At 58.0% G+C, this 22,003-nt stretch overlaps 1 protein-coding gene across 1 annotated transcript; it reads left to right on the forward strand.

The window, feature by feature from the left end:
• Positions 1-14,191: 14,191 nt before the first annotated feature.
• Positions 14,192-21,824, forward strand: LOC137465300 (epiplakin-like). Its single transcript, XM_068177306.1, has 2 exons — positions 14,192-15,758; positions 16,350-21,824. Exons 1-2 carry the CDS (start codon positions 14,192-14,194, stop codon positions 17,741-17,743), a joined length of 2,961 nt encoding a protein of 986 aa, XP_068033407.1. The 3' UTR covers positions 17,744-21,824.
• The last annotated feature ends 179 nt before the right edge of the window (positions 21,825-22,003 follow it).

Here is a 22,003-nt window from a genome sequence, read left to right on the forward strand (position 1 = left end):
CTCCACCTCCCTTATAGCCCCCTTTAGTTACTGGGAAGCCACAATAACGTCTCTCAGGAGTTTTCTCATCCTGGAAATCCAATTCTGCCTTCCACAGAGGCAAACAGCAGCAGCAGGTGCCGGGTCCCTGGGCTGTGTCTGTGACATCCCACTGTGCCGGTGCCAGCGCGGCATCCCCGCGGCTGCTGCACAGGGACATGATTTGGGACGCTCTCCAGGGCAGGGCACGAGCCACCCTGGGCTCTGGCAGCACCCTGGGGCGGGCAGGGCTGAGCTGGCGCCTCCAGGACATTGAAGACTGGCACAGCCAGGAGTGCCAGCCCTGCCTGCCTGCCTGAACCTTGTCCTCTGTGCCACACTGCCTCCCCCCCTGCCTCCCTCCCCACGGAATCATTTGGGTTGGGAAGGCCCTGTGAGACTGTGGAACCCAGCTGCTCCCCCAGCCACAAGCAAGGCCACTTCTAACCCATGTCCCCAGATGTCACAGCCACACGTTTATTGAACTCTTCCAGGGATGGGGACTCCACCCCTGCCCTGGGCAGCCATGCCAGGGCTGGACAGCCCCTTCCAGGAGGAATTTTCACAATTTCCCACCCAAACCTCCCCTGGCCCAGCCTGAGGCCGTTCCCTTTCCTCCTGTCCCTGTTCCCTGGAGCACAGCCCGACCCCCCCAGGTGTCCTCTCCTGGGAGCTGTGCAGAGCCACAAGGGCCCCCCTGAGCCTCCTTTTCTCCAGGCTGAGCCCCTTCCCAGCTCCCTCAGTCCCTCCTGGGGCTCCAGCCCTTTCCCAGCTCCATCTCTGGACACCCAGGCAGCAGTGGGGCTGGGGAGAGGAGGCACTGGAGCATCTCTGAGGGATGGGCTGAGGGACCTGGGCCTGCTCAGCCCTGAGCAGAAACAGCGGAGAGGGAACCTGTGCAGTGAAGGCAGGTGTCAAACCGGGCTTTGCTCCCTGGTGGCAGCCACCAAGACGTGAGGCAACGGACAGGAACTGATGCCCAGCAAGCTCCACCTGATCATGAGGAAGAACATTTTCCCTGTGCAGTGACCGAGCACTGGAACAGAGACCAGAGAGGGTGTGGGGTGTCCCTCACCAGAGATATTCCAGAGCCCTCTGGACACAATCCTGTGCCATGTGGTATGCGATGACCCTTCCTGAGGACCCCCACGATGGCTCCTTCTAGCCTGACCCATCCTGGGATTCTGTCTGGGATTTTGTAACCCCACCGTACCCAACCCTACCCAACCCAACTCACAGCCCCTCTGTGCCCAGGGGCGCATTTGAGGATCAGCTGCTGGCGAAGCTGAAAGTGAAGAACACAAGTACCAACGGCTGTGCTGAGGCACAGGAAGGGACTCGGCTCTCCCCCTCCCTGCAGCCCAAAGCTGACCTGCTGGGGAAGCCCTGGGTCCCTCTTGGTGGGGGTGCGGTTGGAATACCATGTGCCCCAGCTCTCCACAGCACAGCAAACCCATGTTCCAGAGCATCTCCTGGATTCCTGGGTATTGGGAAGAGATTCCTCCCTGGGAGGGTGGGCAGGCCCTGGCACAGGTGCCCAGAGTGGCTGTGGTTGCCCCTGGATCCCTGGAAGTGTCCTAGGCCAGGCTGGACGGGGCTTGGAGCAGCCTGGGATAGCGGGAGGTGTCCCTGCCCGTGGCACTGGAGGTTGGAACTGGATGATCTTTAAATTCCCTTCCCATCCAAGCCGTTCCACGACTCCATGACTCCTGAGCTCCTGGCAGAGGCACATCTGCCTTTGCTCTGTGCGCAGCCCTCGTGGGCACATTTTGGGACTGCTCGGCCAAGCACCACGAGCTGGCACAGGTCTGCAGGTCCCCTGCCCACATCTGCTGTGGCCAGAGTGGCCACGTGTGTGGCACTGCCCTCCTGAAGGCGTTGGTGGCCCCCTGGGCTGAGCGGGTGGTAGGAGGCTCAGCTAGGGGAGCACAGGCTCAGCCAGCCCAGGCAGAGCAGCCACCTAACGGGGTGTTATCAGTTACCAGGTGATGATCTCTGGGGCAAGATTTGCCCTGTCTGCTCTCAGCAGGATGTGCTACCAGCACCTGTCACCTGCGTCCTGGGAACGGGGGATGGCACGGATGGCTGACCCTGACCCTTGGAGAAGGGCGGTGCAGCTCCATCTTTGGCCAGCTGGGCAGAACCAGCTCCAGTGAGATCTGCTCGTCCTCCAGTGCCCAAGGAGAGCTCTGGAGATGCCCCCATTCCCAGCTGAGGCTCTGGGAAGCTCGGGGGCTTGGGGACCCCTGGAGCAGGCACTGAATGAGCAGAGCTGTGTCCCAGGGTGCCTCGGGGGACAACAGGAGTGTGGCTGGAGGCAACCTGGGCCAGATCTTAAGCGTGATCCTTCCCCTTGCTGTGCTCCAGAGCTGCCGAGGGAAACTCGGCTGCCAGGAAGCCAAATGGTAAAGAAGTTCCCTGGGAAGGGTGCAACTGTGGCACACCCCTGGCACCACCCCAGTGACCCTGACACCATCCCCGCAGCTCTGGCACCACCCCAGCACCCCCAGATTATCTCCCTCCCGGTCCCTGCCACGGGCCAGGTGCCCTGAACACCAGGAAAAGCCTGGCCGATCCCTTTTTCCCAGGAACCACAAGGCAGGGCAGAGGATACTTGATAGTCCCTTTCCCACGGAGATCAGAGTTGTGCAATCTCTCCCAGCCGGAATAAAGAGCATTTTTGTCCATGTCCGAGTCTGCCCGTGCCCGTCCCCTGGGCGCGGGGATGGGCTGGCTCCTTGTGGCTTTTGAAAGAGAACGTTTTTGTTATTCTTTCCTCCGGAGGTGCCGGGGCTGCGGAGGAAGAGGCGGCGCAGGGGCGGCGGCCGGCGGTACCTGCCGAGCAGGTGACAGCAGCGCCGCCGGTCTCCGGCCCTGCCGAGGGTCCCATCCTGCCAAAACACCAACCCTGCCGAGGATAAAACCCTGCCGGGAGTCCCAACCCTGCCGAGGATAAAACCCTGCCGAAGGTCCCAACCCTGCCGAGGGTCCCACATTGCCGATAATAAAACCCTGCCGAGGATAAAACCCTGCCGGGGGTCCCACATTGCCGAGGGTCCAGCCCTGCCGAGCATCCCACCCTGCCGAGGGTCCCACATTGCCAAGGATAAAACCCTGCTGAGGATAAAACCCTGCCGAGGGTCCAACCCTGTTGAGGATAAAACCCTACCGAGGCTCCAGCCCTGCCGGGGGTCCAGCCCTCGGGTCCATCCTTGCCCGGCCGCTCCCGGGTCACTCCTGCTGCCCAGCCCGCTCCCGCGAATGCCGGCGCTCGGGCTCCACACCGCGGCTCGGGCCGTGCACGGGCACACCGGCTGCCGCTGGATTTCTCTGGCTCCCGGTGTCCGCCGGGTGTCAGACCGAACTCTGTCGGACAAACCGGCTGAGCCCCGCGGCCCTCGTGCCCCCAATCCCCAGGGACCGATGGCTTTAACCGGCTGAGCTCTGGCCGGACAAGGGAAACCGCCGGTCAGGAGCAGATCCTCTGATAAGGATTCCTCCGGATAAGGCATCGCTGACTCGGCTGTGCCGGCACGAGGAGCAGGGCCGAACAGCATCACGGCAGCAGAAGAGGCCAGGAACTATCCGAGACCCCCAGAGACCCCCGGAGCAGCCCCCGATTCATTTCGGAGCCTTCCTCCAGAGGATGGCACGTGATCCACAGTTCATCCAGGAGTGTAAAATCGCCGCCCAGGGAAAGTACCCGGACACCCCCTCCCGAACCTGAATGGAAATTCACCCTCGGGATTCTTGTTCTGTGGGCCCCCACCCCGATGGACGGGTAACTGGGGGCGACTCCTTTCCTCTCCATTATCTACCTTTCCTTCTTTCTTTCTTTCTTTCTTTCTTTCTTTCTTTCTTTCTTTCTTCCTTTCTTCCTTTCTTCCTTTCTTCCTTCCTTCCTTCCTTCCTTCCTTCCTTCCTTCCTTCCTTCCTTCCTTCCTTCCTTCCTTCCTTCCTTCCTTCCTTTCTTTTTATTTTTCTTTCTTTTTCTTTCTTTTTTCCTTTCTTTCTTTCTTTCTTTCTTTCTTTCTTTCTTTCTTTCTTTCTTTCTTTCTTTCTTTCTTTCTTTCTTTCTCTTCTTTCTTTCTTTCTTTCTTTCTTTCTTTCTTTCTTTCTTTCTTTCTTTCTTTCTTCCTTTCTTTCTTCCTTTCTTTCTTCCTTTCTTTCTTTCTTTCCTCTCTCTCTTTCTTTCTTTCTCTCTCTTTCTCTTTCTCTCTCTCTTTCTCTCTCTCTCTCTTTCTTTCTTTCTTTATTTTTTCTTCTCCTTATATATTTTCTTAAGCAATATAGACTTCTATATTTTTATAGGCAATAACAAAAACAGCCACATCCTTCCTTTCCACTTAAATTAAATTTATTTTACTAGTTTTAAGGAGTTCAAACAATCACATTGTTTTAAAATCACCCCGTCCATGTTCACATGGGTCATTCAGTGTCTCTGGCATACCTCAAGGGGTGGGTTAATCAGAACTCCGCCGTGCTCTGCCTGTGCAGGGATGCTTCTGAGGGCTGTCCCAGGGCTGGGGCTGCCATCCCCACATCAGGCACGGCCTCTATGCATCACCCTCCACAGGAAAATGCCCTCAGCAGCCACAGGAGCTCAGGGACCCATGCTCCCGGTGATGCCTTGTGAAGGCTGACCCAGAACAGAGACTAGACAAAGAATAAAGCAGGGATTTATTAAGAGGCCTCAAATAGATCCACCTTGGGCAGCACAACCCAAAATGGCCACAAAAATGGGCAACAGGTCACAGGGTCTCTCACTTTTATAATTTTTGGTCCATTTTGAAGTTAATTGTCCAATTACAGCTTTAGGCTATGAAGTCCAATCCTTGTTTTTCGCTCTTCAGCCCACATTATTTGTGCTCTTGGGCCTGAGATTTGGATCACTTGTCCTTGGTCCCCAGCTGGAGAAGGAATTATTTTGTCTCCCTGCTCTGTGAAGAGAGCTCACCATCCCCTCATATGAAGCCCAGACTTGTACACTAAAGCAGAAGAGAATCTGAAAAATAGAAAAGCTCAAAACTGAGGCATCATCAGCACCAGCGGGAGCGCTGTCAGCACCTGAGCTCTGCCACCGGAGGTTTCCCAAATCAGTCACTGAAGGAAAACCCTCCCCGAACACCCCTGTGCTGAAACATCCTTGGGAAAGGCATCTCCTGGCCTCTGATGTGGTTCAGGGCTGCTTCAGCCACAACTCCCACACCTTCCGGCAGGTGAGGCCGCAGGGCTGGGGATGCCGGGGCCCGGGTGTGTCCGTGCCAGGCTCCCCGGGAAGCTGCAGGACCAGCTGGTGAGTCAGGGAGTGCGGGGTGTTCCAGACTGGAAAAAGCAAGGTGTATTCATTTACCATCTGTATGGCAGATGGATTCTGTTAAGTGGGCAGTTTTCCTTATTTCTTTCACAACTAGTCCTCCCTCCCGGGAGACATCTGGTGATAGTGGGCCATTGAATGCCACTGTGTGACTGATAAGAACTGTGACATCCCATTGTGGGATGCTCCGCCCAGAGGGAGGAGCCAAGCATTCCTACCTGGATATAATCTGGGATTTGGGGACACCAGGCTCAGGTTTTTCCGCTGGATTTCCAGGAGGACTGCACCCGTTCCAATTTGGACGGCTACCAACACCCTGACCAAAAAGGGCGTCAGGTTGCGTTCTGACTCTGCCAGCGGTTTTTCTCTTGTGTTATTGCGTGTATTTTGTTTTCTTTTTTCACTTTTCCTAATAAATTGTATTTGTGACTTGGAGTCTCTCACTGGTTTTGTTTTCAAACCAGAACACGGGGGCATCCCGGCGCTCAGTGCCCCTGCCTGTGCCCCTCTCTGTGCCCCGTGGAGCTGCGGGGAGGGGCAGCTGCACAAATGTGTCAGGGGCTCCCCCACACCTACATGTTGCGTATTCATATATCTCATACATGATGCATAAATTCCTTGCAAATTAAGAATTTTTTTTGTTTTTGTTAGCTTCTTCCCCTTAATCCTGGTGGTTCCATAATGACGGAGAGAAGGTGGAGGAATGTTTGTCTTTTCTGATAAGGAGCCTGTAACTCTTTATGTGCCCTGTTGCTGTTATCAATGTGTGAAGAGTTTTTTTATTATCTTATCCCATTTATTGAGCTAGTAAAAAATATCTTACATCACCTTAGATCATCTTAGATCCCAGGGTCCCTGCAGCAGATCCCAAGATCCCTGCAGCACTGCGGGGATCCACATCACCCACCCACCAACCGAGGGGTCTGCACAGCCTGGCTGGGCACCCCCGAGCAGCCTCCCTTGCAGGGAACCTCCGGGGCTTGGCACAGACTGGGAGCAGCCTGCAGAGCGGCTTTCCCGCTTAACCTTACAAATAAAACCAAATACTTTTAAAAAATACTATTTATTAAAAAAAAAAAACTATAAAAAATGCATTATAATAAAACCCGCCAAAAATAATTTAAATAATTTTAAATAATTAGCTTTAAAACATTTGCAACATAATACAACAAAAACTAATAAACCAAGAACCACTTATATTATAACTTTAAAATAATTAACTTCTAGTTACAATAACATAAATTGTAACATCTGTATTATCTCACCCTTCACATAAAACTAAAAATAAAATAAAAGTGTTTAAAACACCTCTCATTCCCCCATCTCTAAATCAAAAAAAAACCCACATAATCCAACAAAACTGGTGCCCCGTGTGGGGTGGACAGCTGATAGCCCATCCTCGTCACACAGATATTTCCAGAAGCTCAGGATTAACCCCTCAGGGAAGGGCTGGTTGGTTCTGCACTGAAGAGGGTGTGATCTGGGAGGGGCACCAGCATTTCCACATGACCCAGCTGTGCCAGAGGCTCCTGGTGCCCGGGATGGGGGTGAGGCTGCCCCAGGACTGGCGGAGGTGACGCTCACCCCCGCTCACCGTGGGTGGTGTTTGTCACCCGTCTGTCGCAGCCAGGGGACAGCGGGGCCCTGTGGCTGGTGGCTGCTCTGTGGACACATCCCACCTGTGCAGGTGATCAGGGCAGTCCCGCCCCGGGCTCAGGAGGGGGTCACAGTGTCCTCTCCACAGCTGTAACGGGAGCAGGGGACACAGGGACAAAACCACAGCCTGTCTCTCAGGGGCAAGGAAACCTCCGAGGGAAGCTGCCAAATGCTGGCGCTTCAGAGGCTTCTAAACGAGCTGTGCCAGCTCCAGAGAGTGCTTCAAGGCCCCTGGCACACTTTGGAGGGGTGTCCTGCATGGCCGTGGTCGTGCCCCAAGGAGAAGGACTTGCAAACTTATTCTTTTGTTCTTGAAGTATTCTTGAAACAGCATTCAATAGGACCAAGGAATCTTATTAACTACTGAAGCGATAGGATAAAAACAGAAATAGATAAATTATGTCTTCTAATTAATTAACATGTAGTGCTACAATGAAATGCAGATATGAGATTACAATCAGAGTCAAGAGATAAGTGTGGATTAAAGTTCTGTTAAGATTAACCTGTATTTTTGGCCCATCCACTCTGCAACTTCTGCATCTCCATAGCCTCAATCTGCAGAGGTGCTTAATATGCACACAAACAAATGCACCCTCAGTCTCCTTCTGCAGTTTTCATGAAGGATTTTGGAAAGATGATGGAATAAGTGAAGAACTCTTTTCTCCACGTACAGCACAGCTGATGTGAATCCACAGGAAGCCCTGATTAAAATGGACAAAAGGGACAGCACCCATAGCAAGCACCTGGAATATTCTGCACATAAACCATTGCCTGTAATGGGCACAACTTTGGAAAGCTTAAAAAGAATACGTTCCCAAGGAGAAGGGACCGACACGGAGCAGCTCGGTGATGCCACCATTGGGCCTGGTCTGTGCATGGAGCCTGGGCGGAATGGAGCGAAGCTGGGCGAGCAGACAGGTGGGATCCTTCTGCCCCAGAAGGCCAGGTGACCCCTGCACCCCTGGCACTCTCTCCTGCCAAAGATGGAGCCCAGGAGGAAGCGTTGCTGCAGCCCAGCCAGAACGGTGAACCTCCGGTGAAATCACAAAAGCACCATGGAATCACAGACGGGTTTGGGCTGAAGTGTCCCCAAAGCCTGTCCAGTCCCACCCCTGCCACGGGCAGGGACACCTTCCACCAAACCAGGTTGGTCCAAGCCCCATCCAAGCTGGCCTTGGTCACTTCCAGGGATGGGGCAGCCACAGATGCTTTGGGCAGCCTCTGCCAGGGCCTCCCCACCCTCACAGGGAAGGATTTTTTCCCAATACCTCCTCTAAAGAAATCCCCCCTTTTTCAGTTAAAAACTGCCCCGCCCCTTGTCCCGTCACTCTCTGCCCATGACAAGAGAAATGCAATTAGTGAAGTTCCAGTTATGCTGCAATTACCAAGCGGAGAGTAGATGTCAGCCAGGGAAGGGCTTCAGAGCAGCGAGCGAAGCCACCAGGAGCAGGTCCTGGAGCCACCTCTCCCCCGAGGACAGGGGACCTCCTGCTCAGGTGTGCTCCCTGCAGCCAAACCCCCGCGGTGAGTCAGAGGGAAAAGCTCTCCGTGAGCCGATCAGCCAGTCTGGTGAGCGCCTACGCCAGCAGGAATGTTCTCCCGGAGCAGGACACCCGGGAAAAGCAGCACTGGGGCAAGCAGCCCCTCCTGCACACGGGGCAGGCACCGAGCCATGCACGGCCACGCGGGATGCGGTGACACACGGGCTGTGGGCAGCTTTCCATGTGTCACGTGTGTCCCCACTCACGGGAAGTCACCCACGCCTTGCACATGCATTGTCCCGTGTGTGCAGGCTCACAGGGAGTCACCTGCATAGAGAGAGAGTGACAGCAGGGACCTGCACAGAGTGACACCGACACCAGGGACATGCACAGAGTCACAGCAGAGACCTGCACAGAGAGTGACACCAGGGACCTGCACAGAGTCACAGCAGGGTCCTGCACAGAGAGTGACACCAGGGACCTGCACAGAGTCACAGCAGGGACCTGCACAGAGAGTGACACCAGGGACCTGCACAGAGTCACAGCAGGGACCTGCACAGAGAGTGACACCAGGGTCCTGCACAGAGAGTGACACCAGGGACCTGCACAGAGTCACAGCAGGGCCCTGCACAGAGTGACACCAGGGATTTGCACAGAGTCACAGCAGGGATCAGCATAGAGTGTGACACCGACACCAGGGATCTGCACAGAATCACAGCAGGGACCTGCACAGACAGTGACACCAGGGACCTGCACAGAGAGTGACACCAGGGACCTGCACAGAGTCACAGCAGGGACCTGCACAGACAGTGAAACCAGGGACCTGCACAGAGAGTGACACCAGGGACCTGCACAGAGTGAAAGCAGGGACCTGCACAGAGTGACACCAGGGATCTGCACAGAGTCACAGCAGGGACCTGCACAGACAGTGACACCAGGGATCTGCACAGAGAGTGACACCAGGGACCTGCACAGAGTCACAGCAGGGCCCTGCACAGAGTGACACCAGGGATTTGCCCAGAGTCACAGCAGGGATCAGCATAGAGTGTGACACCGACACCAGGGATCTGCACAGAATCACAGCAGGGACCTGCACAGACAGTGACACCAGGGACCTGCACAGAGAGTGACACCAGGGACCTGCACAGAGTGAAAGCAGGGACCTGCACAGAGTGACACCAGGGATCTGCACAGAGTCACAGCAGGGACCTGCACAGACAGTGACACCAGGGACCTGCACAGAGAGTGACACCAGGGACCTGCACAGAGTGAAAGCAGGGACCTGCACAGAGTGACACCAGGGATCTGCACAGAGAGAGAGTCACAGCAGGGATCTGCATAGAGTGTGACACCGACACCAGGGACCTGCACAGAGAGTCACAGCAGGGACCTGCACAGAGAGTGACACCAGAGTCACACGGTCACACACAGGGTCACACACAGGGTCACACAGGACCCCACATGGTTCCAGATATGTGGAATCCCACAGGAGCCTACAGGGGCCGTCACACACAGTGAGGCACAGACACCCATGCCGGTTGACAGGAGCACAGACACTGTCACAAATGTCCTCTGCACACCCATGGCCAGCAGTGTCCCTTCTGTGTCACCCCAGGCATGGCCAGCACTGTCTCTCCTCTGTAGCCCAGGCATGGCCAGCACTGTCTGTCCTCTGTAGCCCAGGTCCACGTTCCAGGTCTGCCAGCACAGGGCAGGGCCTCCCTGCCGTCCCCAGGGGCGGGGGTGGGAATGATTTAAATTGAGCACCTGCCTCCTCTGCTCACCTGGCTGGGAGTCGGCGGGAGGAGGAGGAGGAGGAGGAGGAGGAGGAAGAAGAAGAAGAAGAAGAAGAAGAAGAAGAAGAAGAAGAAGAAGAAGAAGAAGAAGAAGAAGAAGAAGAAGAAGAAGATCGGAACCTGCCGGCATCCAGCCGCTCCGGATACACGGCCAGGGACAGGACAGAGCCCACCTGGGGGTCACCGAGGCCACCACAGGGGACCTGCCCGGGAAGCGGGGACTTCACCTCTATCCCGAACTCCACCGTGGGGAGGCGGCGGCTGCTGAAACTCCCAGGATCGGTGAGCAGGAGATCTACAGGCAGAGCTTGCTCCTTTTTGGGAAGGGACAAAGTGACCGAGTAGCACCAGGGCTGGCTGGAGCTGCTGCTCTGTGTGATATGTTTTGTGTCGCAATGCTTCAGCCAAGCTGGGATGCGGGAGGGGAACAGCCGGAGCCCGCCGGCGCCTGGGGCCGGAGGCTGGAGCAGTGGGGCTCGGCTGGGATCCAGGGCTGGAGCAGTGTGGCTGGAGCAGTGGGACTCGCTGGGATCCAGGGCCAGAGCAGTGGGACTTGCTGGGATCCAAGGCTGGAGCAGTGGGGCCGGAGCAGTGGGACTCGCTGGGATCCAGGGCTGGAGCAGTGGGACTTGCTGGGATCCAAGGCTGGAGCAGTGGGGCCGGAGCAGTGGGACTCGCTAGGATCCAGGGCTGGAGCAGTGTGGCTGGAGCAGTGGGACTCGCTGGGATCCAGGGCTGGAGCAGTGGGGCTCACTGGGATCCAGGGCTGGGGCAGTGGGGCTGGAGCAGTGAGGTTCACTAGGATCGAGGGGCCAGAGCAGTGGGACTCGCTGGGATCTAGGGCTGGAGCAGTGGGGCTCGCTGGGATCCAGGGCTGGAGCAGTGGAGCTCACTGGGATCCATGGGCTGTCACGATGGGAATTGCTAGATTCCAGGGGCTGGAGGCTGTGGCTGGCACCGTGGGACTCACTGGGATCCAGGGACTGGCACGGTGGGGCTCGCTGGGACTGCGGAGCCCCAACCGTCTGCAGCAGTGGGGCTTGGCCAGGAGCCCCAGGCGCTGGGCTGGTGGCACTGGACTGGTGTCCACACTGGACTGGACTGGTGTGATTTCCCTCCCCCGGGGCGCGGGCAGGGCTGGGGACCCCTGCGCTCTGGGGCCACCCCGGCTCGCTCCGGCTGGAAAACCGCTTCCACCGGAGCCTCCTGGGCTGGGCTGCTGCGACATCTCGCAGAGCCAGCCGGCCCCTGTTCCCAGCTGCGTGTGCAGCCCAGCCCCGGCATCAGGAGGCTGATTAGAGAGCTGCTAATGACAGGCTGCGGTTGGGAAACGGCTTTGCAGCGCAGGGTGTTCACACGACAGCCGTGTCCTACAAAGGTGTCGCCGGCTCCAGGGTGTGACACCGCACTCCGGGACCCAGTGCCACCCCAGCAGGTGGCACAAGCAGCTCATCACCTCCCGGCTGCACCCTCGGAGTCGGGCAGGGACGGAGGGAAGCTGCTGCCGGGGGCTGGAGGCACGAGGTGGGGCAGAGCCACCCCACGGGCAGGGTCCCCGGAGAGCAGGGGCTGGGCTGGGACTGCTGGGATGAATCCCAGCCCCAGCATCAATCCAATACTTAAATGGATCGAAAGCAGTGACTCAGAGACTTCCCGGCTGTGAAGTAAACAGTGGGAGACTTAAGCTGTGACCCTGATAACGAGTTAAACGTGTCATTAATGTCAGTCACCAGAGTTTACGGGAGATGGGCGTTCCCGAGGAGATCCTTTGGGTTTCCACGCTGCTGTTTTTACAAGGACTGTGGCCTCATCACTGCACGATGCTGGAGATGCTGAAAGTTTGTTTACAGGGCTTCCCAAGGGGACCAGGTGACAACGTGAGACATCTGGGAGTGGGTGGCATCCCTGCCTGTGGCAGGGGTTGGAACCAGATGAGTTTTAAGGTCTCTTCCCACCCAGACAATTCTGAGATTCCATGATGCATCTGTGATTGCTGCATTAAATAATACAGAGCCCAGTTTTGCAGGACAGGGGGCTGACAGGACGGGGATTGGGGTCTCTGCCCACCCAGTGGCCTTAGAACAAGCAAAGACCCAGAGAACCCAGAGACCCACCCCAGCTGCAGCAGCAGCACAGCCAGAGGAAAGGTCTCTCTCAGCTCCTGCTGCTGCTCCTGGATCTGAACAGCCACCCATCCGTCCCTAAGGTTATTCCCGTGCCCTGTGGACTGCCAGGGTGGTTTGGGATCATACAGCCCCCAGGAGGATCCACACAGACAGCCGGGCTGTGCCTGGCACCGTGTCCCTCCATACTCATGGCCAGCCTGTGACCAGCACAGGGCCAGCCAGGGCCACCATCTCAGAGGGCAGAAAATTACTGGCAGCACCAGCCAGCACCTCTCTGAGGCTGTGGCATCGTGTCAGGAAGCTGATGCTGCCTCTTGGCATGAGCTGAGCTTGGGAAGAGACCACCAGCGAAATCTGGCTGTCCCAGGGCAGCTCCAGGGAGCAGGGAAGGAGCTGAGCTTGGGAAGAGACCACCAGCAAAATCTGGCTGTCCCAGGGCAGCTCCAGGGAGCAGGGAAGGAGCTGAGCTTGGGAAGAGACCACCAGCGAAATCTGGCTGTCCCAGGGCAGCTCCAGGGAGCAGGGAGGAAGCAGGGAAGGAGCAGGGAGGGAGTGATACTGCCTAGAACAGAGGTTAGACGGCGTTAAAGGACAAAGGAGGTATTAATTAAAAGGCCTTCAAAGGATACACCTTGGGCAGTGCAAGAGCCCAGCTGTGGCTACACCCCAGAAGGACAATGGGTCATGACTTTCCACACTTTTATAAGTTTTGGTTCATTTACATATTGGGGTTAATTGTCCAATTACAGCTCCAATTACAGGTTAGGAAGTCACATCTTCCTCCCAGATTGCTCTCCTCAATTCACTTTCGTTTGCACATTTTGGGCCTGAAGCTGCGATGGTGCCCTTGGTTCTGGGGCTGGAAAAGGATTGTTCTGTGTGACTGAACTGTGAGGAGAACTTGCTAACACTTTATTTGAAGTCCAGAGTTATAAACTAATGCAGTGCAGAGTCTGGAAAATATGAAAGTTAAAAATTAAGGCATCAGGAGCAACGGTCCTGTCTTGTGCTGGCACCTGGTGGCATCAGCCCAAAAAGCAACTGGTGGCTGTGTCACCCAGGAACAGAAGAGGAAAGTGGCTGAGGCCACAGGTTTGAGGCAGTGTCAGGCTCTGAGAGAGCAGGGGGCTCCTCGGGGGGCTGCAGTGGGGCCAGGGTGTCCGTGCTGCTGAGATGATGATTCTTGGTGTGGTGCGTGTCTGTCGCTTACCCGTGCCACGCCCTCAAAGCTCTCTGCCCACCCCAGCTGCAGCCTGGCCCTAGGATTGCTGGGAGGGAGCAGCAAAGGCCCAGATGCCCCTCCCTGCTTCTCCCTGGGCTCCTGTGATCACCTCCAGGGAGGGGCTGCCCCCACACCCCAGCCACCCCAGAGCAGCCTCAATAAACGCTGCTGGTCCTGGCTGTGCTCCGGTGTTCCAATTTGGGGAGGGGGTGACATGAATTTGGGGGGCCCAGCAAAGCCAGAGGGACCCCTACATCCCACAAGGGTCCCTCTGGTCCTCCTGGGGACCCCAAAATCTCCCCCAAGCCCCTCCCCACCCATGGGGACCCCCCAAAATAAATGCTACTGGTCCCAAACATGGTTGGGGGTTCAAATTTGGGGAGGGGGACACACTAAATTTGGGGATTCCCAGCAAAGCCAGAGGGACCCTCGCATTCCCCAAGACCCCCTCTCAGCTGTGGGGACTCCACTGATAAAACCTCACAGGGATTTGTGTCTTACCAGAGGCTCTGTTCATTTCTCCCTCCTCAGAGGTGCCCAGTGCCCCACAGCAGCAGGATTCCTCCCCAGAGACGATGAGGAAGATGAGTGGATGCTCCCAAGACAACGAGCCGAGCAGCCCAGGGAGTAACCCGGCTGCAGGTGAGCACAAAGAGATGCCTGGGGGTGGGAGCAACTTCATCGCTGGAGTCTTCCTCCAGGCCAAGAAGAAGAGGTTGAGCATCTACGAAGCCATGATGAGGGGGCTGCTGACGCCAGGCACGGCACTGGTGCTGCTGGAGGCGCAGGCGGCATCGGGGCTGCTCACGGACCCCGCCAGGAACGAGCGGCTCTCAGTGAAGGAGGCGCTGGCTCAGGGACTTGTCGGCCGGGACTTCTACGAGAAGCTGCTCTCGGCGGAGGGAGCCGTGACGGGCTACACGGAGCCCTACACAGGACGCAGGATCTCCCTGTTCCAGGCCATGAAGAAGGAGTTCATCGTCAGGGAACACGCCGTCCGCCTCCTCCAGGCCCAGATCGCCACCGGCGGCATCATCGACCCCGTGCACGGCCACCGCGTCCCCGTGGAGGTGGCCTACAAGCGTGGCTACTTTGACCAGGAGACGAGCCAGTTCCTCTCCGACCCCGAGAATCAAGCGAGGACTTGCTTCGACCCCAACACCCACGAGAACCTGACGTACCTGCAGCTGCTGCGCCGCTGCGTGCCCGACCCGGAGACGGGGCTGCTCATGCTGCAGCTGATGGACAAGGGCTCCGTGCTCTACCAACTGACCGAGGATGCCCGCAGAGCCCTGCAGGCCGCCCGCACCACGCTGCCTGTGGGGCTCTTCCAGGGCCAGAGCGTCACCGTCTGGGAGCTCCTCTTTTCCCGCTACGTCCCCGAGCACCGGAGAGAGGAGCTGCTGAGGAAATACAAGGCGGGGACAGTGACCATCCAGCAGATGATGAGCGTCCTCACGGCCATCATCACAGCAGCAGAAAGGGAGAACGGGGCTCTGGGCTCATCCACAGCCGAGCCCAATAACAATGCGAGGGCGTCACCCCCAGCTCAGGGCACGCAGGCCCAGGAGCAACAGCTGAGGAAGTCCCTGAAGTCCGCAACTGTGCGTGTCACTGCTGGGGAGTTCCGGGGACAAAACGTCTCCGTGCTGGACCTGCTCTTCTCCAGATATGTCCCTCAGGGCAAGCGGCAGGAGCTGCTGGAGCTGTACAGGGCAGGGATACTGACCACGGAGCAGGTGGCCACCGTGGTCACCACCATCGTGAACCGAACGGAAGCTGCAAACGCCGCGCTGGTGGCAAACACCAGGGGCCCACACAGGGCAGTGGCAGCGGCTGGGGAGGATGGAGAGGATTGTTCAGCACGCCTGGATGACGCCTTAAGGTCCACCACCATCAGTGTGCCAGCTGGAGAGCTGCAGGGACAGCAGGTGTCCCTGTGGGACCTGATCTTCTCTGACTACATACCTGAGGAGAAGAGGCAGGAGCTGCTGGAGCTGTACCACGAAAGGTTATTAACTCTGGAGCAGATGACAACTATTGTCAGCACTCTGATTAGGAAAAAAGAATCAACAGGCAGGAAATTGCACATTACCGTCAAGAGTTCTAGCAAGGACCCCGTGACAGCAGCAGGAGAGGAGGGTGACCACCCCCCCAGAGAGGAGCCATGGAAAACAACCCTAAAAACCACAATGGTCGACGTGGAGGCTGGGGACTTTCGGGGCCACAAGGTCTCGTTGTGGGACCTGCTGCATTCCCGCTACATCCCCGAGGAGAACAGGAAGGAGCTGCTGGAGGTGTACGAGGCAGGTGAGCTGACCCTGGAGCAGGTGAAGACCGTCGTCACCACCATTGTCACCAGGGCAGCAGCAGCAGAGAGAGCAGAGCCAGCGGCACCCGTGAGCGGTCCCAGGGCAGAGCCAGTGGCTACAGAGGCTGAACCCACCCCCCTGCACGGGGATAGGGCCTGGGAGGAGACCCTGAAGGCCACCACAGCTGAGGTGTCGGTGGGGGAGTACCAGGGTGGGCAGACCTCCCTGTGGGACCTGCTCTTCTCCGACTACATACCCGAGGAGAAGAGGCAGGAGCTGCTGGAGCTGTACTGTGGGGGGACATTGGCCTTGGAGCAGTTGATCCTTGTTGTCACCACTCTCATTAAGAAGAAACAATCTACAGGCAGAAAATTCCAAATTACTGTCAAGAGTTCCAGCAAGGATCCTGTGACAACAGCAGGAGAGGAGGGTGACGACCCCCCCAGAGAGGAGCCATGGAAAACAACCCTAAAAACCACAATGGTCGACGTGGAGGCTGGGGACTTTCGGGGCCACAAGGTCTCGCTGTGGGACCTGCTGCACTCCCGCTACATCCCCGAGGAGAACAGGAAGGAGCTGCTGGAGGTGTACGAGGCAGGTGAGCTGACCCTGGAGCAGGTGAAGACCGTCGTCACCACCATTGTCACCAGGGCAGCAGCAGCAGAGAGAGCAGAGCCAGCGGCACCCGTGAGCGGTCCCAGGGCAGAGCCAGTGGCTACAGAGGCTGAACCCACCCCCCTGCACGGGGATAGGGCCTGGGAGGAGACCCTGAAGGCCACCACAGCTGAGGTGTCGGTGGGGGAGTACCAGGGTGGGCAGACCTCCCTGTGGGACCTGCTCTTCTCCGACTACATACCCGAGGAGAAGAGGCAGGAGCTGCTGGAGCTGTACCACGAAAGGTTATTAACTCTGGAGCAGATGACAACTATTGTCAGCACTCTGATTAGGAAAAAAGAATCAACAGGCAGGAAATTGCACATTACCGTCAAGAGTTCTAGCAAGGACCCCGTGACAGCAGCAGGAGAGGAGGGTGACCACCCCCCCAGAGAGGAGCCATGGAAAACAACCTTAAAAACCACAATGGTCGACGTGGAGGCTGGGGACTTTCGGGGCCACAAGGTCTCGCTGTGGGACCTGCTGCACTCCCGCTACATCCCCGAGGAGAACAGGAAGGAGCTGCTGGAGGTGTACGAGGCAGGTGAGCTGACCCTGGAGCAGGTGAAGACCGTCGTCACCACCATTGTCACCAGGGCAGCAGCAGCAGAGAGAGCAGAGCCAGCGGCACCCGTGAGCGGTCCCAGGGCAGAGCCAGTGGCTACAGAGGCTGAACCCACCCCCCTGCACGGGGATAGGGCCTGGGAGGAGACCCTGAAGGCCACCACAGCCGAGGTGTCAGTGGGGGAGTGCCAGGGTGGGCAGATCTCCCTGTGGGACCTGCTCTTCTCCGACTACATACCCGAGGAGAAGAGGCAGGAGCTGCTGGAGCTGTACTGTGGGGGGACACTCCCCATCCAGGAGCTGCTCAGCATCACCAGCAGCCTCGCCAGCGACAGCCTGGACAAGCACTTCAGGGCCCTTCCTGTGCACACCATGGACCTCCTGCACTCGGAGGGCTCCTACATCACATTTGACCCGTCCCAGGAGCGCAGGGTGTCCGTATGGGAGCTCCTGTCCTCCAAGCAGGTCTCCGAGTACAAGCGGGAGGCATGTCTCGACACCTACCCCTCGGGAGGGCTGACAGTGAACAGAATCACCATCACCACCACCATCACCACCGGCCCCCGGCTGGAGAAGAGCCCCCCTCAGCACCACTGACAGCGACCCCGGCAGAGGAGGGTCCTGGGCGCCGGTGGGACTTTGTTCCCCACGCCCCTCCGTGTGTCACCACGGTGACAAACCCGCGTGTGGAGCATGGTTAAACTCCTGCTGTCTCAACTCGGGCTGTGCTGAGATTTCTTCTGCCCAGCAGAGCTTTCCCAGAGCAGCTCTGGGGGTGTCCGGGAGCTGCAGGGCTGCACCTTGCAGGCACCCATCCAAGGACAGGGACATAAGGAGCCTGAGGGGAGGCAGGCAGAGACCCCAGGGTGGGGGCTGTGGGCAGCAACACCTGGCCCCAGGGGAGCTGCAGAGGGACAGACAGCTCAGGACAGCTGGGAGCCCAGTCCTGCCGGGGCAGGGGCAGCACCTGGGGCTGTGGGACATGGAGACCTAACCTGTCCCTCAGTTCTGCTGCAGGATGGGGCCACAGGGGTCCCTGCAGGATGTAGTCCCCTGGCTACAGTCCCTGGGCCACAGGCATCCCTGGGCTCCTGGAGCTCGTAGCACGCAAGCATTGAAGGAGAAGGACACTGGTGCCAGGGCTGTGACCCCTGTGACAGTGAGAGGTGGCCAGGGGCACCCACAGGAGCGGCGGTGCCTCCACAGGGCACGAGGACACTGCACACAGGGCATGGGGTGCTGCTCCAGAGGGAACGAGGACACTGGGAACTCCTAGGAAGCGAGCAGGGAAAAGGACGAGATATCCTGAGGTGCTTATTGTCCCATCTCATCTAATCTCATTGTCCCATCCCATTATCCCATCCCATCCATTTGTCCAATCTCATTGTCCCATTCCATCTGGTTGTCTCATCCCACTGTCCCATCCCATTGTCCCATCCCATCTAATCTCATTGTCCTGTTCCATCCCATCCCATTGTACCATCCATTCGTCCCATCTCATCCAATCTCATTGTCCCATCCTGTTGTCCCAACCCATCCATTTGTCTCGTCCCATTGTCCCATCCTATTGTTCCAATTAATCTAATTCCATTTTCCCATCCCATCCACTTGTCCCATCTCATTGTCCCATCCCACTGTCCCCTCCCATTGTCCCATCCCATTGTCCCATTCCATCTAATTCCATCGAATAATTCCATCTCACTATCCCATCCCATCCCATCCATTTGTCTCATCCCATTGTCCCAACTCATCCAATTCCATTGTCCCATCCCACTGTCCCATCCCATCCCACTGTCCCATCCCGTGAGGTCTCAGAGAAGCACAGGAACAATGAGGCACAGGGAAGGAGAGGGAGGATGAGTGGGCTCCTGGCGTGGAAGGCACAGCAGCCATGTGCTCCATGTCTTCCCAGGCCCAGGGACAATGACCCCCGTGGGTCACTGCCAGCCCAGGTGAGGCCGAAGGAGGGAACTCTGCCCAGTGACCCCCGTGGGTCACTGCCAGCACAGCACGAGCCCAGTGAGGCCGAAGGAGGGAACTCTGCCCACTCGGGGAGGCCAGGTTGAGGAGCTCCCCATGCAGGATGTCCAGGAGCTGAAAGCTCCAGGGGCCCCACAAAGCATTAGGAGTAAATCACGGAGGGAAACCCACCAGGGCTACCAAACAAGAGGAGGCTTGGCTGTTTGGGTGGCTCCCAGAGCCACCAGCACCGCGGGGACCCTGGGGCGCTGCTGCCGCATCCCTCACCGTGTCCTCTCCATGGGGATGACGCCGAGGGTGGCACGGACGGTGGCACCGCGGCCCCCGTGTCGCCGCTCCTGGGAGGGACCCGGCAGCACGGCATGGGGAGGGAGGGAGGGCTCGCAGCCAGGGCGGGGAAGGGTCTGCGGTGCCAGCTCCACCCCGCCCGAGGCTGAGAGGGCTCCAGATGGCTCCGGGGACTCGGGCTGCACTCCCACAGGAAGTGCCGGATTTCCAAAAAAGCAGCTGAAAGAAAACAGGAGGTTGTGCGAGGGGAGAGCTGAATACATTTGCATAGTTAAGAGCTCGTTGCATAACGGGACGGGTCGAAGCGGCCTCCGAACGCTCCCGGGGGCGCGGGGGGAAGGAAGGGAGCGCCATCCCTGCGGGAATGTCGCACCGCGGCGGGTCACCTGGAGGATCAGGTGTCACATCACCGGGAAACGCCTCGGCTTTGCGGGAGAAGAGTGGGGTGCTGGAAAAAGCTCCAGGACGCGACGTGACCTGCTGGAAAAGGAACAGGAAAGCAGCAAATCCCTCGCTGTGCCCGCGAGAGCGAGTGGGAAAGCAGAGGGAGTGCCCACAGCGGCTTTCCCTGCAGAGCGATCACAGAATCGTGGAGCCATGGAATGGTTTGGTGAGAAGGGGCATTAAAGCTCATCCTGTTCCACCCCCTGCTATGGGCAGGGGTGCCTTCCACTGACCCAGGATGATCCAAGCCCTGTCCAACCTGGCCTTGGACACTGCCAGGGATCCAGGGGCAGCCACAGCTGCTCTGGGCACACTGTGCCAGGGCCTCCCCACGCTCACAGGGAAGAGCTCCGTCCTGATATCCCATCTAAATCTTCTTTCTCTCAGCACAAAGCTGTCCCACCTCGTCCCCTGTCACTGCTCTTGTGGGCAGTCCCTCTCCAGGGACCCACGGGGGCCACACACCTCTGCAGCGAGTGTGGGGCATGGTGCCAGCCTGGCCCACGGCCCCCCCTGGCACCCCCAGCCCACCCGGACACAGCCATGGGGCCGGAAGGGCGCTCCCAGGCCAGCTCTGCCCGTCCTTTTCCAGCAGCCACAAACATTCTCTGGGTGTCCAGCCCAGTCTCCTCACGCGCCAAGCCCTCCATCAGCCAGAACAGACCCGCTCCTGGCCCCGCTTGGCCCTGATAAGGCTGCCCTGGGCAGTTTTATCTTCCGGCACATCTGTCCTGCCAGAGCTGTTCCTGCCCCGCGTTCCTCCCTCTGCCGGGTCTCTGCCCCTTCTCCGCAGCGAATCCACGGGGTTTTGGCATGGCTGGTGCTCGGGCTGCACACAGAGCCCTGTCTGGCACTGTCTGCCCCTCTGGAAACACCTCCCGGGGCAGCTGAGAGCACGCCAGGGCCTCGATACCCTGAGCCCACATCCCTCTGAGCCTGCTGAACTCACACAGGCCTTTCCCTCTTAATCACTTCCACGCCGTGTGCTGCTTGTGCAGTGACTGCGGGGCATGACCGTGCATTGGGGCCGCTCCTGATGGTCCCATGACTTCCTTCAGCCTCAATGTCACCCGTCCCAGCCCTCTGCGCTGCCTCAGCTGAGCTCAGCACGCTCACCTCACCTGCTATTTATTGACAAAGCTGCTGATAAAAATATTAAATTAATTTGGCTCTGCGAGCCCACGTTCTCCCTTACAGCTCCCCTTCCAGCACACCCCAGCCCCCAAGGCACGTCTCTGTCCCCCCATGCAGCAGCCAGGCTGTCGCAGGGGACAGAAGTTTCCTTTTTGGCTTCTGCTGCTGCTGGGATCTCCTGGGGGTGCAAATTGTCCTGGTTTGTCCCAAAAGCACAAAGAGAGGGCTCAGCAACGGAGCCCTGGGGACTCCAGCACCTTCTCCCCAGCTCCAGAGGTCACACCTGACACCAGCTCTGTCCGTTACGTTTCTCTCCGTGAAAGGTTTGACCTGGAAGATAAAAAGGAACAAACCAGACCAGGTTATGAGGAACCTTTGTCCAGTTTTCCACTGAACTGGTTCCACGTCTTCGTCTCAATCAAAGCTCAGGAAAGTGTTAAAGGTTGTTGGGACAGGAACTCCCCAGCTGCGATGTGACAGCCCAAACTCCTCCCTGTGTGACAGCCAAGAGAGGGTCCTGCAGCCCTGAGTCCTCAGGCTGGGGGTCATGGTGTCCTTCCTGCTCATCCTCCCTGGGTGGGAGAGGTTCTGCCAAAAGGGTGGCACGGATTGTCCTCTCCTCACCTCCCCAGAACTGCCACCAGCATCCCCCCAGTGTGGGGAGCGGGACAGGGCCAGCTCTGCCTGGGACTGGGCTCCTGGGGCACAGTGGGGTCACAGAGGGCCAGGGCTGAAGGAGCCAGCAGAGATTTCAAAGTGAAACCAGTCTGCAGAAGAAGGGAACCCCCAACAGCCAAAGCCAGGATCCAGGGCAGGGACACTCTGGCATTGGGGTCTCAGCCACACGCAGCACTGGCCCCACCAAGAGCTTCACCAGCCTGGCTTCTACTCCTGTGAGTGGGGCCAGGAGTCAGGAAATCCCGAGCAGGGCCTTGTGGAGCAGCAGGGAGTTCTCCCAGGAGCTCCTGAGGGCCGGTGGTGGCAGCAGGGGCTGACACAAACCAGGTGCCC

This window comes from Anomalospiza imberbis, chromosome 1, assembly GCF_031753505.1.
Source record: "Anomalospiza imberbis isolate Cuckoo-Finch-1a 21T00152 chromosome 1, ASM3175350v1, whole genome shotgun sequence".
Taxonomy (NCBI): Eukaryota; Metazoa; Chordata; class Aves; order Passeriformes; family Viduidae; genus Anomalospiza; species Anomalospiza imberbis.

What these genes read in the sequence shown, in the direction of transcription:
- LOC137465300 (XM_068177306.1), top strand. Translation starts at nt 14,192, where the DNA reads ATGAGGAAGATGAGTGGATGCTCCCAAGACAACGAGCCGAGCAGCCCA. An exon ending in GACAGCAGCAGGAGAGGAGG is followed by an intron (nt 15,759 to 16,349) that starts GTGACCACCCCC and finishes TGACAACAGCAG; the next exon opens with GAGAGGAGGGTGACGACCCC.